General features: G+C 37.4%; 1 protein-coding gene across 9 annotated transcripts in view; it reads left to right on the top strand.

Moving 5' to 3' along the window:
* LOC132193357 (rho GTPase-activating protein 23) overlaps positions 1 to 18070 on the top strand; it is a 98153-nt gene extending 80083 nt beyond the window's left edge. For 4 of the 9 annotated variants that reach the window (XM_059613976.1, XM_059613978.1, XM_059613982.1 and 1 more), the window contains 25 exons: positions 982 to 1170; positions 1232 to 1358; positions 1559 to 1686; positions 2573 to 3626; positions 3870 to 4121; positions 5325 to 5432; positions 5581 to 5757; positions 7145 to 7219; positions 8144 to 8273; positions 9024 to 9135; positions 9227 to 9313; positions 10479 to 10664; positions 11839 to 12040; positions 12358 to 12503; positions 12579 to 12743; positions 12837 to 12995; positions 13054 to 13269; positions 13329 to 13467; positions 13711 to 13871; positions 13930 to 14281; positions 14400 to 14432; positions 14493 to 14779; positions 15071 to 15191; positions 16285 to 16496; positions 17286 to 18070. In XM_059613976.1, the coding sequence (XP_059469959.1) occupies positions 982 to 1170; positions 1232 to 1358; positions 1559 to 1686; positions 2573 to 3626; positions 3870 to 4121; positions 5325 to 5432; positions 5581 to 5757; positions 7145 to 7219; positions 8144 to 8273; positions 9024 to 9135; positions 9227 to 9313; positions 10479 to 10664; positions 11839 to 12040; positions 12358 to 12503; positions 12579 to 12743; positions 12837 to 12995; positions 13054 to 13269; positions 13329 to 13467; positions 13711 to 13871; positions 13930 to 14281; positions 14400 to 14432; positions 14493 to 14779; positions 15071 to 15191; positions 16285 to 16496; positions 17286 to 17750 (5283 nt within the window). In that variant the 3' untranslated portion in view covers positions 17751 to 18070. Of the gene's footprint in view, positions 1 to 981; positions 1171 to 1231; positions 1359 to 1558; positions 1687 to 2572; positions 3627 to 3869; positions 4122 to 5324; positions 5433 to 5580; positions 5758 to 7144; positions 7220 to 8143; positions 8274 to 9023; positions 9136 to 9226; positions 9314 to 10478; positions 10665 to 11838; positions 12041 to 12357; positions 12504 to 12578; positions 12744 to 12836; positions 12996 to 13053; positions 13270 to 13328; positions 13468 to 13710; positions 13872 to 13929; positions 14282 to 14399; positions 14433 to 14492; positions 14780 to 15070; positions 15192 to 15585; positions 15658 to 16284; positions 16497 to 17285 lie in introns of those variants that run through there. The other 5 variants (XM_059613984.1, XM_059613981.1, XM_059613980.1 and 2 more) reach the window with 5 other exon arrangements.
* Positions 18071 to 20924: the final 2854 nt, after the last annotated feature.

Genomic DNA, 20924 nt, shown 5'->3' with positions numbered 1-20924 from the left:
GTTTTATTTTTCGGCTTGGTGGTTTCGATTGTTGGGGTTAAAGTCCTGGCTGGACGCGCATTGTTTTCGGCCGGTCACGCACCGAAGAGCCGGACCAAATTTGTTCCATTTCCAGGAGGGCGTGCATAATTGAGTGAAATGACGTGCCATCGAAAATAAACGTACGCACACACTCGACGGCACTTGTGACTGACGGAGGAAAATGAAATTAACCAAAAACCAAACCAACTGTGAATTCCCGGCTTTTTTATCAGCGCGGTTGGAAATTGGTTTCAAGGGCGTTTTGCTTTTTGCTTAATTTTAAGAGAGATGACATTGAGTACGCTTTGTTTATTGATTTTTTTTGAATGAATATTAATTAGTTGCAAATTATTAGCCAAATAATTTTGAATTTAATCGTTATTTATTAAAACAATACGAGTCGCGTGAGACAGCTATTTTTTTAATAATTTTCAATGAATTAATTGATCAGTTAGCAGGTTTCTGATTATACAAATTTTACAATATTTTTTTAGCAAAGTTTTTTTAATTTCGTACAAGAAAATATTGAAACGATTATAAATATTCAATATGTTTCAATTTAAATGATATTGTTAAAATAATTATTAATGTGTTGTTAAAAAAATAAAAACTATGCGTTAAAACTTCTTGAAAATTTTAATTATATTTTAGAAAAATAAAAGGTTTTAAAAATATGGTTGTTTTCTAGGACAATTAATTATCTTAAAAGTATATAAAACCTTTTTAGTTAGTATTAGTCAAACATAACACAGCTCATTGTCAGAACGAGTTTTTTTCATGTATTTGCAAACAAAAATCCATCTTTATTTCTATTATTACATTATTTGCTATTTTTCCCAATTCCAGATATATAAAATTGGTATGGAATAAAAAAGAATTATAAAACTCCTTACAATTTTAATTTTCATCCTTCTGCTTACTTGGCCAGCTAAATTTAAATGCATAATTTGTGTGTTGCAGGCTTCCGAAAGGCGGGCACCTGAGGTTAATTCGCCCGGCAGGCTCTACCAGCATCGGCACCCGCAGCAGCAGCAGCCGCAGCTGCCAGTGCCACACCGAGGCCCCCGAAGTTTGCTGCTGCACCGAGGCAACGATGGATTCGGCTTCACGCTGCGCCACTTTATCGTCTACCCTCCCGATTCATATTCGGTAAGTGGCCGCGATTTTGGTCTGTTTTGCTCAAATTTTTACGCATGGATTGCGTGCGTAGGTGTTGGCGGGAGAGCAGCGGCTCGGCATCCGGCAGGCGCACACCCGCCCTGATGAGCCTATGGACACAATTTTCGTGAAGCACGTGCGCGAGCAAAGTGCGGCACACCAGGCAGGATTGAAAACAGGTACGTTTTGCCCAAATGGAGTCATTTGCGACATAAATACTAAAGTCGTGCCAAGTAACTTCCTCTGTTGAGATAAAAGATAAGACACCTGCGCCATTGTTTTTCTCTTTCTTTAGCTGTTTGTAATATTATTAATCTGAATTCTGTTATGTTCCCGTTGAATGTATGTGTTTTATGTTAAATCGGCGCTCGCGTTTCAGGTGATCGCATCGTTTGCGTGAATGGCAAAGTCAGCCTGAACTACGCCCAAGTTGTGCAACTCATCCAGCAGAGCGAGAACTATCTTCATCTTTTGGTGGTGCCCAAGGAGGATGATCTTTTGCAGCTGGTGAGTTCAACGCACGCAAATCATGAAAATTTGCATCGCTATTTTTCATTTCCATTACTTATTAGAATTTGCATGTCATCTGGCATAATAGCTATTCACTTTCTATTTATCTCTTGGTATGTTTAATTTTTTAGGAATGATTTGCATTGTTCATTTAAATTTTAGTCTTCTGCGACTGCAGTTATTTTTAATAGATTAAAATTTTTTATTGTGCCCCTTCGAATTGAATTTTAAAGAGCAAAAAAAAAAGTTCTCTGTTCAATTTCTGATGTTTTAAAAATAAGATGAAATAGTTTGATTGCCTTGATCAAGCTCGGATTAACCTTGTTAAGATCACGCGATCATAGTTATAAAAAATTGCAACCTCCTAGAAACGATTACCAAGAAAAGCCAACTTATATAGGCAACTTCTTGGCAGTCACGTCGTGCAGGTTGCATTTTTCTGCTTATAAATTTAATCTTGCCGTTTCTTGAGAATAAACATTCCTTGATTAGACAATACTAAAACTTGAAGTTATTGAAGTCAATAAAATAGGATAGTTAAAGAATGTTTAGAAACCTCTCAATCTTCTAATATTCTCAATTTGAAATTGCTAACACAAGCTCATAATGTTATTGGTGTTGAAATCTTTTATTTTATTTAAATTTTATTATCATTTCTAAATGCAATCAGGGTACCTACCAACTTCAAAAGATTCATATTTTTTTTTAGTAATAAAAAATTAGTTCAATAAATAACAACTGTTCAATTTTATTTTCTAAAGCAATTTTATTTTATTATTTCTTTTTTATTTTTATTCACGTTTCATATATGCATAAAAAAATTAGTTAGTAATTCAAATAACCCAAATCGCTTGTATTAACAACAACTTTACTCAATTTTCAGTATTTTGGCGAGACTGCCCACAACCCTTACACAAACCAGCGTCCAAGGGAGGTCCAGCATTTGTACTCCTTACCTGACGAGGGCGTGAAATCTCGTTCTACACACAGGCCGCCCCATTCGTCCTCGTCCTCCCTGTCCTCTCAGAAAAACATGCTCACCTACTCGAACACAGGCGGCCACGCAGAGGCGTTGGCCGGCCGCATCCTGGACACGCGTTCGCTGACGCGCCAGGGCAGCAGCCGTCGCTCGAGCGAGGGCAGCGTGAGCGGCGGCCGGCCGCTCAACGGCCACCAGGCGGCCAGCCTGGTGAGCAGTGCCGAGAGCGTGCGCAGCGCCGTGGCCGCGGCCGCCTCGCGCCGCTTGACCGAGGACCGGCGTCGCGAGTCGTCCGCGTCGCTGCCCTCGGACTCGCCGCGCCTCTCCGTCTCGTCGGACGTCGAAGCCGACGCGTCTGTGATAACTAGGATTAAGAAGAGTTTCGAACAGAAAGAGGAGTTCCTAAAGAGACCAAATCAGCCCATCTGCCTGCCCAACGCGCCCAAGGAGTTCTACGCCGTGCCCAACAAGTTCCAGAAGCCGCAGTGGCCGCCCAACCAGCCCGAGGACTCCCTCTCGGACGACACGCCCACTTCCCCTCCGCTGTCCGCGACGGCCACCGCCAGGGCCCAGTTCATGTACGGCGGCCCCGTCACCAGCTTTGCGTCAACCACGCCGGCCAACACCTCCTCCCCCATGAAGCAGAGCGCCAGTCCGAGGGCCTTCGTCACCACCCTGTCTAAAATAACCGAAAATCTGGCCAGCTCGTCCTTGTCAGGAGCGGCCGAAGTGTCGCCCATTGTCAAACACGAACCGGGCAGCGGCTTGATTTCTCCGCTGTCGCAGATGGTCCACAAGAGGGCCTTGCAATTTGAAAGTGGCCAGGTCGAGGAGGACAAAACGGTGCTCTACAGAAGTGAATTGGCGCGCTTGTCGGCTAAAAAGGTGGTGCCTGATGTTGCGCACCGCAAGCAGGAGTTCGAGAGTCTCAGCAAGGAGAGCAAGTCTTTGGACTGTGGTGAGTTTTCCTTTTCCATCAATCAATCTTATATCAATCAAAGGCTAAGGGAAATAGGAATTTTATAAAATAATCGGCAATTACGGCATTGCATATTGTATTTTATTATCATGAATTCTTGATCTCCAAAAGAAAATTAAATCTGCCAATTCCTATTCCCCTTGTTCTTCCGATTGATTGCATTATTATTCTTATTTTAATGGTGTTGGTGGCTATTTTTTCTCTTTATTTTTCTCGATTCAGCACCGCGTTCTCCGCCTCCCTTGCAAATTGTCCCTGTGGTGTCGGTGAGTCCCCCTCCCTTGCCCACGCCCCCGGCGTCCCCGACGCCCCCTGCCTCCCCCGCGGTCACTCCGACCAAGCTTCGAACGCGCGAAATTTTCGGGTCCCTGTCGGGCAACAGGCTGATCCCCGTCGGTGGCAGGTACATACCCTGCGACGATATTCCTGGATGGCTCGAGGACTTTGACGAGTCCAGTGACGATTGCAAAAAAGGTTCGTCCTCGACTGTTGCGTGTTTGTCTGGGGAATTCCTAACAAAAACAAACAATGCATCGTGTAACTAACAAAAATTAATTCGTCTTTTTTTTAAATAAATGATTTACTCTTGTGCATGAAGAAGGAAATTTACTAGTTAAATTAAGCTGACCTCTTATTTTTATGGAGCAATTTCTCTTTAAATCAGTTCACGGTCAATTACGAACGCAAATTCTTTGTGAAATCGCCGTGATGGATATTTTTTATCCGCCGATTTAACGGACGGATTTTCCTGCTCGTTTGTTTTCATAGCCGAAAAAACCCGGGTCTTACTCGAAAGTCACGTTTATTTTTAATAAGAAGTGTGGGCGTCGTGTGGCCCTTTTCTTTTCTAATGTAAATTCCGGCTCCAATAACAACAACAACGGGTGGCCACGCATAATGCACGGTACAACAATAAAGCAGGAATTAGGCATTCAATCGCTGCCTACTTGAAGCTCTCTGGCCTAAAATTCGTACGTACGGACGTGACTCTGAAAACTGATCGATCCATAAAGCTTTCTACGTAATTAGTCCGCGGCACCTCAATCACGAATCCATTCTCCTGCGAGCTGACCTTTAATTTGTTCGAATGCCGCCCTGCCCGTTACTCTTTCATTTTAAATGCTTGTCTGGTGAAAAACATTAATTATTTTTATTTTATTCTCTGCGAAATTTATTCTGAAAATTGACCTTTGCGAAATTTGTCTTTCTGATTCAAAATTTTAGAGATAAATAGGGAATTTTTCATAGAAATTTTTCTCAATTACCAAAATTGAGTTTTTTTTTTAATTGTCTGGAATTTTTTAAGTCAAATTTAATGTAGAATTTTTTATTTTAATAATTTTTATTGAAAATCTTTTCTTCCATTAATTAAAAAAAAATGTGCTTTTAAATAATAAAAGTTTTTTTCACATTTATTTCATCATAACGACTTTCAACTTGCAAATTGTAAACTGAAATTAGTTCCAAAATTTGAATGGTGATAATTTTTGATCAGTGATTTATAAAATCAAATAATCGTTGTGTTTATCTGTGTGTTATCCTAAGAAATTGCTATATCTTGTAAATAACAGCATGAATAACTTTAAAAATTATCATTTTTTTTTTAAACAAAGTGTTTGCTTTTTTGCAATTTACTGACTTTAATTTTAATTGTGCGTATCTTATTTGATTTTGCAGAATCCAACACGTCGGCAGAAGTGCATCAACCGCCCCGTTCGCGGTCCAACTCGACCGAGTCGTGGCCCAAGGCACCAACCTCGTGGGACACACGTCGCTCTTCAACTCGTAAGTGGCCCCACCAGTTTTCAATTATATTTTAGAATTTTGAGCATGCTTCTATTTCTATATGAATTGAATTCGAGTTGAATTTTGTTACTTCCGAATTTGGCACCTTCGTAGTTAGAGCACGTTTTTTTTCTGTTTTGTCCGTCAGCCACTGTGAGCGAATCGAACGCTGAGGTAACTGCTAGACCCGCTCGTCCCTCTCACTTAAACCTGCAGAACCCCGTGCGCCCTCCCTCACCCCCGCCGGCGTGCACCGCCGAAGACGGGGTGGCCACGGCCGCCGGTGCTGCGGAGCCTCGAGAATCGGCCCATACAGCACCTGAAGGTAAACCGCACGATCTTTAATTGTCGTTTCTCGTGTTGTTTTTTTTTCCTACTTTTATTTCGTAGTTTGGTGTTGAATGTTGAAAGAGAGATTTCCAGAGAGGACTCGCCTCGCATTTGCATATTAAGGAAATGAATAAATAATGCAGGGAGTGCGTTTTTGTTGTGTACAAAATATTTCGTCTCGCCTCCGAGCAGCTGACGATACTTTCTCTCGCAGCTGCCCTTTTGTCCCCGGGTGCATCAGGGCCCTCGGATTTCTCCCAAAGCGTGGGAAGCAAGTAGATGTTATTGTTTAAAAATTTAAAAGTTAATTTAATTTTATTTGTTTCTAAATAAAAAACAATATTTTAATATTTAAACATCCACGATTGTTACTTTTAATTTTTTAAAGTTTAATCTTTAAGTTTTTATTTAATTTTTTAAATTTTTAATAAAATAAAATAATTATTTATTTGCTCATACAATATTCATTCCTAGATGATTTCTGTTCGATTTTCCAATTTTAATAATTTATGTATTGAAATATTTAAAATCGGCTCACAATTGTAAAATAAAATTTTTAAATGATGTCTAATGACTAATAGTATGTCAACTATTGAGGGTCCCACGTTACTGTGTTTGAAATTTGAACGATTGCAATAATTATTCAATGTACTCTACTCATGGAAGCTTAATGAATAGTTAAGAAAGTTTCAGAAGCCTTACCTTACTCAGGCAATTGAAATGAGTCATAGATTAGCCAATTTTAGGCTTTTCTATTTCTCTGAATATTAATAATTTAATAAATTTTACAAAAATATCATCGTTCAATATTTTTTTTTTTTTTTAAATCACAAGTTTTAATAATACATTTAATAAGCATTAAACCAAACTTTTGCTTAATCTTTAAACTTCAAACGCAACGAATTTTGTAATCGTCTGTCCATTTACTTACAATTTCACCCCATCAATAACGCACTAATTGACAGGCAGTCCGCCTAATTACAATCCATAGTGGATGTTCTCTGTCTGTGCACAAATCAAACGCAACGCAATCAATAACGCCCATTGCACTATACAAATTTATATTTATGCAATTGCAAGAAAACAACGCGCGGCTCGTTAGCCGTGGATCAGCAATTTATAGTCGCACCAAAGGTGAGAGAGAATAAATTAGCTGAGAATCAATTGGCGTTTACGTTTCTCGCTTTTCTATAATATTACCGCCCTTGTTTGAGATGTTGTGCAATTTGCATCGGTACTCCTTCTTTCTCTCATTTTTCCTTCCTTCCTTTGTCGCACAATTACCACCGTGTGTCATTCTCGTTATTGCGCGCCGAACAATAGAGAAACGATCGTGGCGGCAGCAGCAGGTGCCATACTTGACGCCGTGTGTGTTGTTTCAGGTCGGAACAACAATGAGGCAACACCTGCGGTCGTAGGCGGAGTGCAGCTGAGGAAGCTGCGCCAGCACTCGCTAGGTAAGAGCCCATTTCAATGGATTTTGTTAATCTAAATTCGTGTAAGTTAAAGAGATGCTCTGAAATTAAGTTTCTACTTCAAATTCAAAATAATTGAGAACATCATTTTAAAATTTTAAAATTATTTTATTGATGCTTGTATTTCATCATTAAATTATAAATAATGATCTTTACACCACTCCTATATAATTTTCATTAAAATCTATTAAATTGTGTTTGTTTACTATTATTTAATATACATAAAATTTATATACAAATAAATTTTGTATATTTTATTTCATAGTAAAAGAGACAATATTTATTTTATTTATAAACTTAACCTATAATAATATTAATATTAATTGAAAAAAAAATAAGATTATTTGCAAAATTAAAAAATAAAATTTTAAATAATGTGTATATAAATTGTAAACTGGTTGTTACATTGTTAATTTCTGCTTTAAAAACAATAAACAACAACCAGCTAATTTATCATTTAAATGTTAACAAGGGATGAAATATACCAATCATAGAGGGGAAGTTTTGAAATAAATTCACAAACAATTAGGCAAACGAGTCTGTCAAAAGCTTTGTGCAACGATATTTCCAAATAATATCAAGAGCATTAAAAAAATAGAGCTTTTTTATTTTGATTTCTTTTCATTAAGCCTAGTTTCATGAAATCAAACCTATATTACGCTCTCTTCAATAATGAATCTAATTGCTAGAGTTAATATTATGAATATTTTACACTTTTGATTACCTGGATAAAGTGGATATCTTGCCATTTTGCTGATTATTATTATTATTTTTTTGGACATCGTACATTTTATTTCTAGATTCTTTGATTAAGATAAGCCTCATTTTGTTTATATGTATATATTATTTTCAATTTTTAAAGAAACTGAAATGCTTATCATTTAAAAACTTGTGATCTGGTTGCAGAAGTGGAGGCTGAGCGAGCCGTGCGCCGCGAGTCCTACCTCAAGGCGACGTGGAGCGAGCGCATGGACAGCAGCGATGTCAGCGACAACGACGCCGTCACCAAGCCCAGCTCCGAGTCGCCCGCTGGAAGGTGAGAACCTCATAAAAAAATATACAAACGTTCCGCTGAAACCGGAGCGGCCGTTGGAAGGTCGCCCGAGTTGCACAGAAGGGGTGGCCCTGAACTTCTTAACTTGTCGCGCTCCCAATTAAGTGGACTGTTAATTGGAATAATTTTGCATAAATAAAGTACTGGGCTTCCTAGCATGGAACAATCAGTTTTATCTCATCTGCATATTTCAACAAATTCGTTAACTAATTCAATTTAATATCACTTTTGCATGGATTTTTAAAAAATAATTATATTTTAAAATTTAAAAAATAAAATTAGAGAAAAATCTAACTGTTATCATTTTTCTGGAAAGATTTTAGATATTATGTGGTTTTCCTTATAGCAACAATCTACGCCTTTCAATTTCCTACTTTTGATAATAAATTAGATAGCGGTCTACAGGTGGTCTGATAAAATTTTAAATAGGCAAACTGAGATTTGACAAATTATAATTTTTTATGTAATTATTTTAATGATTTAGTTTTTAAACGTTTGTCTGAGAAAATAAAATTTTGAAATCATTCAAACAAGAGAAATATATTAGTTTTTTTTTCTTTTTTAAAGAATTAAAAAAAATGTGTTTTTTGTTACACTTTGAATCAAAATCACAAAATTGACAATTTAATGTCAATAAATAAACTTTTTAGCAAAAAAGAACTATGAAATAATTTTATCCTTAAAAATTTGCACAACATAGTGTTCTAATAAGATTTCACTAATTTTTTCCAGCCCAAGCGACGAAAAGAGTCTCTCAAAAATTCAAGATCTGTTCGGCAAGCAGGCGGACAAAATCCTGCGCGAAGGGTGGCTCCAGTGCAAGGTGTCCTTACTAGAAGGCAAGGTAGGTAGTCGTTTGCCCATTTTAATGCCCATAAACGCCGACGGCCCGGAGGCGTAATTGTGCTGTAAAATAACTTTGTCTCTGTTATCAGCGCGCGACCGACAGATCTTGGAAGCAAGTGTGGGCCGTGCTGCGGACGAACGCCTTGCACCTGCGAAAGGAGCGTAGGGACAACACGGTGAGCATAATTTTTTTCCTCTCAATTGCGCACCGAGCAGAAAAAATGGGTCACGAAACGGACGCGTTTCCTCCCAAGTTGCAACAATCGCGATTATATATTGGCGATGAGTAACACACGTGTCGGGTGAATCACGATTCGACAATGACTTTTTGCTAAAGTCACTGGTGGTTTTGTGACCTCAATTAATTATTTCATTGAAAATTTCCTTCATATAAGTGATTAAAGCATTATTTCCTTGAATAATTTGAAATTATTTTCAATTAATTTCATTTCAGTGTACTGAAATTTTTTTAATTTAAATTAAAAAGCAACCAATCCTTCTACTGCAAATAAGTTTTAATAAATAATTATATTGTTTAGAAATATATTGAATTTCTTTTTTAAATCTTATAAAAGTTGAATGTTGAATTCAGTAATTTAATTTTAATTAATCTAATTCTTTAATCTAAAATTTATAAAAACACTCTTTACTGGGAATAATTTTTCCCGGCACTTACTTAAAAAATTATATTAATATTATTTGCTAAAAAAAATCAGGTATACTGTATATAAATTCAAATTCTACTAAATCAGATTAGAAAAAGATAACTCTGAAAATATCGTTTCAATTCTTTTTAATTTTGTTGACGCCATTGCGCAAAAATCCAATCTATTTCAAATTTAAGGGACTGAAAACATTTGAGACTTTTTGTACCAGTCTCTGTTTAAATTTAAAAATAATACAGGAAACCACAAACGATTTATTTTTAGAAAACGCTGCAAATGCTACGTATAATTTTTCTTATTTTGAAATAATTATTTCCTGAAAAAATTCAAGCTAGGTTGAAAGAACTTTATAGCGTTGGAAACGCCTGAATATCTCGCGTCTCATGCCATTTTTATCAGTTGCGTTTGAATACGCATGACCTCAAGAAATGGAAGTAGAGAAGTGGACATGTTTTTGCGGTGATTTGCTTCCGCCTGGCAATACTCTGCGCCAGGATGTGTTGCCCGTCGGTACATTTTTGCTCGTAGTTCCCGAAAATATCATGGAAAATTTCAATACGTTACGTAAACGATTCTCTTTCCCGTTGAAATCCGACTCGAAGAAAAATTTACTCGCGGTATAACTGGAAGGTCTTACAAATTTTGTATCCTCATCGGCTGGATTTTGTTATTTCAGAACCAGGGTGCTTCGGAGGAACATGTGGTGCCCCTTCAAGGGTGCACAGTGGACGCGGCGGCCGACTACACGAAACGCAAGAATGTCTTGCGCGTGGACACGTCCATGGGCTCTCAGCTGCTTTTCCAGGCTGAGGACCCGCAGGACATGGCTAAATGGCTGCGGCTTCTGCGACCTCAGTCACTTGTAAGTACTTTTTAAATTAATATTTACAATTTTGCATTGGAAAATGAATTTTTCTATAAACTTTCAATTTTTTATTAATATTTGAGCTCGGGGAAAAGTTTTTGACTTGAAAATTCAATAATTATCTTCAACAAATGTCAATTGGTGACGTAAAAGATTAATTTCATTTGTGTTAAAAAATAGCAAATGTAAACCGTCTTTGCATCCACGATATGAAATGGAAAGAAGGTTGGTTGTTTTATAAATATTTATTTAATCTGAAAACACTGGCATAAAAATACAAGGAAAATAATTGACAGAAAAAAATAAAAATGAAGTTTGTTCCGATTTACAATTTTTTTGCGAAGAGTGTCAAAAAAATGTTTATTATCCCGAAAATGTTTAAAATTTAGGTTAAAAAGTTTTGAAATCAGATGAAATATAAAACAGTTCTCAGCGATTTTTTTTTAGCAAATGGGACTTTTGAACGGTGGAATTTCTTCATCATATCATCATGTGTTGTTTTTTTTCTACAAAATTAAATGTTAAATCAAAATATTTAATCTAGTGGTTGATTAAATCTTTGCAAGTCAAATGAATTTTTTTAGATTATAAATTTCAAATTGTACTCACCGCATAAAATCTGACCACGACTTAAACATTTTATTTTTCCCTCGGCGTCTGCGGTTCTCTCTTTGCGAGGCCAATTGCTTAATCACGACTCTCAATTATCCGTTGCTCAAGTATCTGCATCCTCTCTTGATTAATTGCTCTTAAATTGCAAAACAAATCTCTCCGCGGCACCTCTCGGGCTCAATAAAAAATAATATTTACTCATTACAACTTCTTCTCCTTTCCTTCGCTCGAGACTCTTGAGAGGAAACCAAATACAACAAAGCGGGTCGCGACCTCACTTGTTTGATGAGCATTTTTCTCCATTGGTCGCGACTCGATTTTCAATCAATCATTTGTCGGCAGGCGAACGTGAAAACGTTGTTTTTTTTCTCCCGAGGAGAATCACCGCGTCTCGAGTTACTCTGACAAATGAGGCGGCTGGGGTTACATTTTTGTACCGCGATCACCTTGTCATTTTTTTTTCTTTGCATTCTTCGCGACGAGAGATATAGTTTGAGTTGTGGGAGTCGGGAAAAGCTATCCATTAAAAAACTGGAAACTGACGTTTGTCCACTTTTAGGAGAGTTTCAAGGATGACTCGAGCGGCGAAACGCCACCCACTTCCCCGCCGTTCAATACTGGCAACGGCAGCCCGCCGCAAGGTCCCCGAATCTCACCTGTGCCTGCACATAAAGGAATCCGCAAACTGACCACCTCGTTCAGAAATCGGTCGCCCACCGGACAGTCGCCAGTCAACAAAACAAGGAAGCCTTGTCAGAACGGTGGGTTGATTACAATTTATATTTAAAAATAATTTTTTTTTTAATTATACAAGGAAAAGTGACGCTGAAATTATTGAATATTTTTTCATTCAATTAAATTTTATTGTACCTAAAGAAGGAATCTATATAAAATTTGGAAAATTTTCATTTCATATCCATTTAAATTGCCTGGAAATAATTATGTTCCCACAAAGTATTTTATTAATAAATCTTATGTGTAAAAATTATTTTTAAATTTCTCATTTTATTAATTTGGTTAACATTATAATAATAATTTTGTAAGCTTTTTATTAATGAACTTTACATTTTGCTTACAGAACCACTCGCCTCTCCGAAAACGAAAACGTGGAAGGGTCGGGTGGCCAAGCAGTTGCGGAAAATGCAGGGCAACTCACCCAATTCGCCCACTACCCCTCACCCTGAAGGCTGTACCATTGGAATCCCCCTTGAATTTTGCCCACAGGTAATTATTATAAATTCTGAGCTTGCTAAAATGGTATATTTATTTATTTCTAAACCAATTTTCATAAATTTGCAGTCACACGTATCAGAATATGTGCCTTGGTTGGTGGTGCAGTGCACCAGAATTGTCGAGGAAAGAGGACTGGAAGTCATCGGCATTTACAGAGTACCTGGAAACACAGCAGCAGTCACTTCTCTTACTGATGCAGCAAATAGAGGCTCGGACGCCAACAATTTACTGGTCAGTTTAAATTCACTAATTTATGTTTAAATAACATTAGCTATTTTATCAGATATTTTGTAATTAATATTATAAAAATTAAATTATCTACAGGATCCCCGCTGGAACGACGTTAATGTGATTTCGAGTCTCCTCAAGTCATTCTTCCGCAAGCTGCCGGACTCTCTTTTCACGTCGGAACTGTACCCTTGTTTTGTGCAAGCAGACAAGTTGGACGAGCCAAGCAAGAGGTTTAGAGAAATAAGGAGATTGGTAATTATTTATTATTATTTTAACTCTTCACCTAACAAAAACTATAAAAAAATCCTAGGTGCATGAACTGCCGGATCACAATTATGAAACCCTGCGCTACCTGATGGCCCACTTGACCAGGGTGGTCGACCATTGCAACATAAATAAGATGGAGGCGAAAAATTTGGCCATTGTCTTCGGACCCACTCTTTTGCGAGCCTCAGACGATAATATGGTGGCAATGGTCACAGACATGCCTCACCAGTGCCGAATAGTTGAAAGTCTCATATCTCATGTAAGATAAATTTTTTCCCATTTTAAAGGTTGTGGATTTAATTTTTATTGTTTTTGCAGGCCGAATGGTTCTTTTCTGATGAAGAGGATCCTGAGGATCCTATTTCCATTAGTCTGCCATCGAGTTTACCTGAGCCGGACAGTGCAGCTGACGCAGCAAACCACGCTCTTCTGTTAAATAACATTCACAAAGTGGAAGGTAAATATTTTAGTTTTATTGTATGAATTAATGATATTATTGAGCATATAGTATTTAATTATGTAGATGCTATTTTAGTTGATTTGAGAGTAAAAAATATATATTAAATACTAAAAAAAAGATTTATTTGGTTTGTATTCAGAATTGCACAATTAGAAAACCCAATCACATTTATTAAAATATGATTTTTCGCTTACGCATGCGTTTTATCTTTTGTTTCCATTTGCTTGCCGCTCCCTGTAGGCTTGAAAGCCGAATCGCCTAGTAAAGAACTGAGTGCCAAAGAAATTGTTTCCTCCATAATTTCTGCAGCCAACAAAAAGATGCAGAAAGCCAAGAGCAAGAAAGGCATGCGCCTAAACTCCGAGGACAGCACGGACGCCCGAGACGGGGACGAAAAAAATGTATGACTAAATTCGCATTTTTATTTTGAATTTATCTAAATAAAATTTTTTGCTCCAGAACGACAAGAGTGGAAAATCCGAAGGCGAACCTTCCGAAACTCCGAGTATTGCAGCGTCGATTTTGAGTTCAGTGCTTTTCTCCGGAAACATCGTCAAGAGCATCCACACCGCCAATCCGGAGCAGACTTCCCAACAGGAACAACCCGCTGCTCCAGTCCCTGAGCCTGCAAAGGTGCTGGACGGCGCCCTCATTCACACTTACACAGGGCTGAGCGCCAATACTCAAGAAAGGGTGCGTCGTTTCGAAATGGAGACGAAAGCTGTCCTCTCCAAGGACTACAGCAAACACTTTGAAGAAAGAAGGGGGTCCTTGAATGGGGACAACGACGAATTTTGCAACAGTCCGATTGGTGAGTGGACTAAAATTCACCAGCCCTTTCCTTACATCCTTTCCCGAATCTCCTTGCTTGACTTTTTTAATTAATTTTTTTCCAAGCATGATATAATTTATTTTATTTTTTCAAACAGAAAAAAAGCTTCGGGTGCCTTCGGTTTTGGATGGTAGATTTATTAGTAGAATAATTTCCCCCCGATCTTATAAAGAATGTTTGAAATTTGCAGAAATCAGAAAGAAGCAGCCCGACATGAATCGAGACCATGCATCAAATCGTCACAGTCTGCCCCTGAGTGCCAAGCCACCGTCTGGATCTCCCCGAATGTCTGCCGCTGCCTCGCACCAGTCCTCGCAAGACAGCCGGACCGCTTTGGCTGTGCTGACCTCGCTGCGGAATATCAGGAGAGGAAACTCGGTAGAGAACCTCTCCGCTTCCTCTCCACACGATAAGACGGGTGTGGATTCTCAGAAGAGTAATGGATCTTTGAAAAGGCTAAAGACTGAAAATGAGATGGTCAGTTTAAGTTGATAATTATCTAATATCTTATTAAAATTCATTTTATTTAAAAACAAAGATTGATAAGTTGATATTTGTAATAAATGAAATGAAAAAAATGTTATATAAAAAGAATTAACTGAGCGAGATGGCTCTGACATTTTATTTTTATTTTTTTATGGAAATAAAATAAGCCTGTTTTTAAATTAAATCTAACTTCCTGTGAAACTGTAATTTGGGAAATTTGCCTTTTATTATTTTTGTTTTTAATCAATATATTTTATATTATTAAAAGAATTTTTTTTTCAGGGTTCTCCGTTTGCAATGCGCTGTGGATCACTGGACTCTCTGCATGACAGTTGTGGGCCGGAGGGAGGCAAAGTGCCCGAAGGCCACTCCGACCGGCCGTTCAGTGAAAATTCTGATGATGGTGAGACGACAATACCCTCTACTAACGATGACAAATTCAAAAAGTCCAAAAGTCCAAGCTAGGTACCAGAAACGAGCAAATAGTTAGCAGGTGTGAGATAGCCAGTTTTTTACTAGCCACCTCTCTATCTCTCTCTCCAGCTCTAAAGCGCGGAGGGAAAATTTACACACAAGACACACAGTCATGCCTGTCATAAATATACTTTTTATTGCAAGAAAATCGCCCACCACCTTGTATCTACATCTCTTTGCAAATTTGACTCACAGTTATTTATTTTTTTCATTGATGGGGAACGGAGAATGTGTTGAACAAAAAAAAAATAAGGTTGCTTGCGGTGTTTGAACCGGTGACGGGTTGTTTGGTTTTTCTCTATCCTTCTCCTTTTCTCTGACAGGGAGACGCAGAGCCAGATTTTTCCTCGGTTCTCCCACTCCCTATTACGTGCAACACTGATGTGCCCTTTGAGGTAAGGGCTGTTGGATTTTGGTTGGTGTAAAAAAATCTCTCAGTGTCTCTTTGCTGTGGGCTTCTCTCTTGTTTCCTCCTCTTCCTCACTGACAGCACATCTTGCACTGCATGAAGATTGGTTTTGTTTGAACGAATTTATTCGTAACTTTTTAACAAACAATATTTGTGCTTTACTTTTTACGGTGCATATACAATTAACATTTTCTGACAGGGATTGTAAATAATCTGCCGAAAATCATCATCTCGACTCACGCATGTTTCTCCTGCACACTGCGCGATGATACTTTCTAATTTTTTTCTGCTTTTACTAACTAAAGGACAACTCATGACGAACAAATATTAACGAAAATAATCACCGCTTACACCAAATAAAGCTTAGACTAGGCTCACTTTTGTTGAATTTGGACAGAAAATCTGCTTCCAAATCTTTCAAGCTCATCTTTGACTAATTTGCAATTAATTTAATACCAAATGAGAAAAATTACGTGAATTAGGCAACGTAAATTATGCACCAATCTTGTCCGAGGCACGAATGTTTTTAATTTAAATTTTGAAAGAAAGAAAAAATCGTGAAAACTTACTCCTGAAAGTTGGGAATCTTTAAGTTTTTGGTTCGGAATTTTAGGCCACGATCTGCTGGAGAGTCTGACGTCAACGTTTGATCAGAAGATGAAGTCGTTGATGTTGCCAGAGGGGCTTCCAGCAGAACAATCGTCTCTGGCTGAGAGCAAGGAAGAGCAGACCGAATGCACGGGCGTCGAGTTCAGGCCCTACAGAGACCCGAGTCTCCATAGAAGCAAGACAAAGTCGCAGGAGCAGAACAACAGTTCACCACAGGTAAGCATTTTGAGGTTAAACTTCAGGTGTTGAATTGTTTAATTTTTTTATAATTAGAAATTTCCAAGAAAAATTTATAAATTTAGGGCTATTTTTTGCTTCAAATTGAAAGTTTGCTTCACTTCAAAGAGAAGGGAAAATTAGCATCATCACCTTTATTTAAAACTGTTTTCACTAAAGAATTGTAATATATTGTGCAAATAAAGCCCAGACATTTTAAGTTAATGACAATGTTTAAATACTTAAAATATCACCTTTTGCATAATTTTTCATAATTCAGAAAGTAGCAGAAAAATTACCTATTGAAAGAGTTTTCCCTTAAAAAGTTTGAGGCATTAAAATTTGATGCGAAAAAAATTATCAGCTTTTGGGCTTTATCCTCTTAAAATCACAAACTTTTGCCAATCATTTAGCATAAAGCTAAAATTAATTTGATGGCTTTGTCGTCGTCTAGCTTCTTTTGGGTTTTATTATTATAATTATCTAAATATCTGCAAAGAAATAAAATTTTTGGATGACAAAGAATTAGTCATATAACTGTTACAAATTATAATTACTATGAATGTTATTGCTGTAATATTTATAATTATTGTTTGTATCCTTTTTGTTTGTCTTGCCTATTTAAAAAAAGCAAACAAACTGTAAATAAATTAAATTTATGAAAAATTTATCTTAAGTTAATATAATTTAATATATTATATAAAATATGTAAAATAACTTATATAATTAAATTAGATGTTACAGTTCAGTTATTAAAATGATAATTAATTTTTTATTTATTTCTTTTAGGAGTCGCCAAACAAGTCGTCCAAGTCTCGCGAAAAGGAGAACCGGAGCCGCAAACGCGATTCGGGCTCGGGTCTGAGCAAGCAGGAGAAGGAGGTGCGCAACAACAGCCAGGTGGTGGCGCCGTCGAACGCCTTCCTGGCGCGCATGAAGCGCAAGAGCGGCGCCTACACGCACCGGGGCATCAAGCGCCGGCACACGGTCGGGGGCACCAAAGACCTGGCCAAGATCGGGTGGCCCGAGGAAGGGTCGCCCGGGCCGGTGCTCACCGAGGCCCAGCAGCAGGCGGCCCTGCGCAGTTGGCTGCAGAGGGGCCGCCTCCGCAGCAGCTCGCCCGAACTGAGCCCTCGCACGGCGGCCGTCGTGCTTTTGCTGGCCGCCGAACTGGCCGCCCTCAAGAAATCGAGCAAAAAGTCAAGTCCGGACATTCTGGCCGGCTTCGGCATTCCTCTCGAGTCACACGTCTGATCTGACTTCTCTGTATTGTGATTTTAAAGTTTTTAAAGTGAATGAGAATGAATTTTCAAAACTCTTGCTTGAAAGTGTCGATGGTGTGAGAGAAGAAGAAAAAATAACTGCGAATAATTTTGAGTTTGAGATGCAAATTGTGAAACAAAAAACTCCCGTTCATGTGATCGATAGAAGAAGAAAGAAAAAACTGGTGCCCTCGAATGCAAAATGAGTGTCAAGAATTGCAGGTGCCCTGGTGGTAAAATACGATTGTATCTTTTTATTTGTTTTAAAGTGTAGAAATTTGTAAATAAATCAAGTAGGTGTTATCAGCTGAATTGTTTTCGAGTGTTTTACTTTTATTAAATCCCTGCGTGTCGAGTACATGTGCATGTGAAAGAGAGACGTGCATTGCAAATTTCCTTTTGACACCGTCGTCGTCATTCTATGAAAGAAAACAGAAGGTGACTTGCCGCGCCGAGCAACAGGTTTGAAAGTTGTGAAAAGGGGAAAAGGCAAGGTGTGAAGAGGGAGTCGAGGACCAGAGAGGACTTGGATTTTTTTTGTCAGCCTTTTAAACTTGAGTATCATCCAACACGGTTATAATGATAATGAGGCGCTGAGCAAGGGCTGCATTTTTACGCACATCACAGCATCACTCGCAGCTCAAGCCTTGAGCCGTTCGTTTTGATATCGGCAGGCTTGCGGCGGGCTAAGCAATTTTTCAAAAGAAAATTTATAAAAAGCAAATAAGATAATACTTGATATTTTGGTTATTTATTAGAAAAAAAAATTGGAAAGCTTTGCACTTTACGGGTTCCTGATCTGGGCATGGCACTCAATGTTTCTTAAAAACAGAAATTTAATTTTAATCACCAAAATTAAAATTTGTAGTAAAATTAAAATAATAAGCTTTTTCTGAATAGTGCCGATTGAACGCCAAAACCGATTGGAAATTAAAAGTAAATTATTTATTTTGTTAACGGTTAGTTATCTTTTGGTTAAATTCGGACCTCACGTTCAAATTATTACAATTTAAAGGAAATGTTGAAAAATCCTTGAATAATTATTTCATCCCTATTAATAAATCAAATTTCTGGTAAAGGCAAATAAAGAAAATTCTGACGACATTGACTAAATATCTTAAAATTAAAAATAATTTAATTGACTAAATTTATTCTATGCAAGTTTTTATTTTAAAAAATTTCCTTGATATGATACATGGGACCGATCACGAATATTTGACCCCTAATTGTTACGAACTTTTGTGTTGCCGCGATCATCACAGTTTTTACATATGTTATTGGGGTCAATGAAAGGAGTCTCTGACTAAATTTTGAAATAAAAATTTTGAGTACTTTTTGAAATATCCGGGAATTTTGAAAAACCCAAAATTGCGTTTATCTTTGCTCCTATTGAGTTTAGAGCAATGCGGTTTTCACCTTAGTAGGTAACTTTTTATTCTGAACAACTTTTCTGTAGGCCAAAACGTTCTAGGTCAAAGGTCAAGGTCACTAAAATGCATTTTAATTTTTTAAAGCTATTTTTCTCAAAGAAGCATACCTTGGATTTTTTCCGTGGTATAGGAAAAAATGTAGCCAATCAAATTTTGCATCTGGTCAGTAAAAATCTCGATGGCCTTATTTTTAGTTTTTAAGATATTTTAACTATAAATTAAAAAGACGCGTTCTCGGCAAAACACGTTATTTTGAATTGTGACAGTTTTGATATAAATAATGTGATTAGAACAATGCGGTTTTCGCTATCCACCTTAATTTTTTATTCTGAACAACTTTTCAATTGACCAAAATGACCTAGGTCAAAGGTCAAGGTCACTAAAATGCATTTTTAGTTTTCAAGGCCATTTTTCTCAAAGAAGCATACCTCGGATTTTTTTTGTGGTATAGGAAAAAATGTAGCCCATCAAATTCTACATCTGGTCTGTGAAATTCAGAATGGCGGTATTTTTAGTTTTAAAGATATGTACATATGAATTAAAAAAGTGCGCTCTCGACTGTATATTTTCATTGAAAAACATGCTTTTTTAAATACTTATTTAAATAACTTTAAAACTAAAAATAACGCCATTCTGAATTTCACAGACTAGATGTAGAATTTGATGGGCTACATTTTTTCCTATACCACAAAAAAAATCCGAGGTATGCTTCTTTGAGAAAAATGGCCTTGAAAACTAAAAATGCATTTTAGTGACCTTGACCTTTGACCTAGGTCATTTTGGTCAATTGAAAAGTTGTTCAGAATAAAAAATTAAGGTGGATAGCGAAAACCGCATTGTTCTAATCACATTATTTATATCAAAACTGTCACAATTCAAAATAACGTGTTTTGCCGAGAACGCGTCTTTTTAATTTATAGTTAAAATATCTTAAAAACTAAAAATAAGGCCATCGAGATTTTTACTGACCAGATGCAAAATTTGATTGGCTACATTTTTTCCTATACCACGGAAAAAATCCAAGGTATGCTTCTTTGAGAAAAATAGCTTTAAAAAATTAAAATGCATTTTAGTGACCTTGACCTTTGACCTAGAACGTTTTGGCCTACAGAAAAGTTGTTCAGAATAAAAAGTTACCTACTAAGGTGAAAACCGCATTGCTCTAAACTCAATAGGAGCAAAGATAAACGCAATTTTGGGTTTTTCAAAATTCCCGGATATTTCAAAAAGTACTCAAAATTTTTATTTCAAAATTTAGTCAGAGACTCCTTTCATTGACCCCAATAACATATGTAAAAACTGTGATGATCGCGGCAACACAAAATTTCGTAACAATTAGGGGTCAAATATTCGTGATCGGTCCCACATAGATTTGAAAAAATTCCGCACAATGCTTAATAACTATACTCCAAAATTTGATTTAATTTGTTCAAAATAATTTTAAAATTAAACGTTTCGCCACTTCATCAAGTAATCACGTATCAATGCTGAAAATATGAAGATAATTTTTAAGCGCTTAAGAGGCTGCGCTTGCCTCTCCCGACACATACCACGTAAGTCTCAATGACTCGTCCTGACTTGTTCATTCTTGTCTTAGAGCACCAAGCAGCAGCAGCAGCCACCGCCAGCTGGACGGAGGGAGTGTCTAATTGTCTATAGTGTCTGTGATGCGATTTCAGAAGTCAAATCTCGCGCCTTGGCGGCCGCGGTTTTTTTGCCGAATTTGAGCCGACGAA

The sequence above is a fragment of the Neocloeon triangulifer genome, unplaced genomic scaffold (genome assembly GCF_031216515.1).
Source record: "Neocloeon triangulifer isolate White Clay Creek 2 clone unplaced genomic scaffold, ASM3121651v1 ptg000004l, whole genome shotgun sequence".
NCBI classification, from domain to species: Eukaryota; Metazoa; Arthropoda; class Insecta; order Ephemeroptera; family Baetidae; genus Neocloeon; species Neocloeon triangulifer.
The sequence above is the reverse complement of the archived record's forward strand: the minus strand, read 5'-3'. Positions and strand labels throughout refer to the sequence as shown.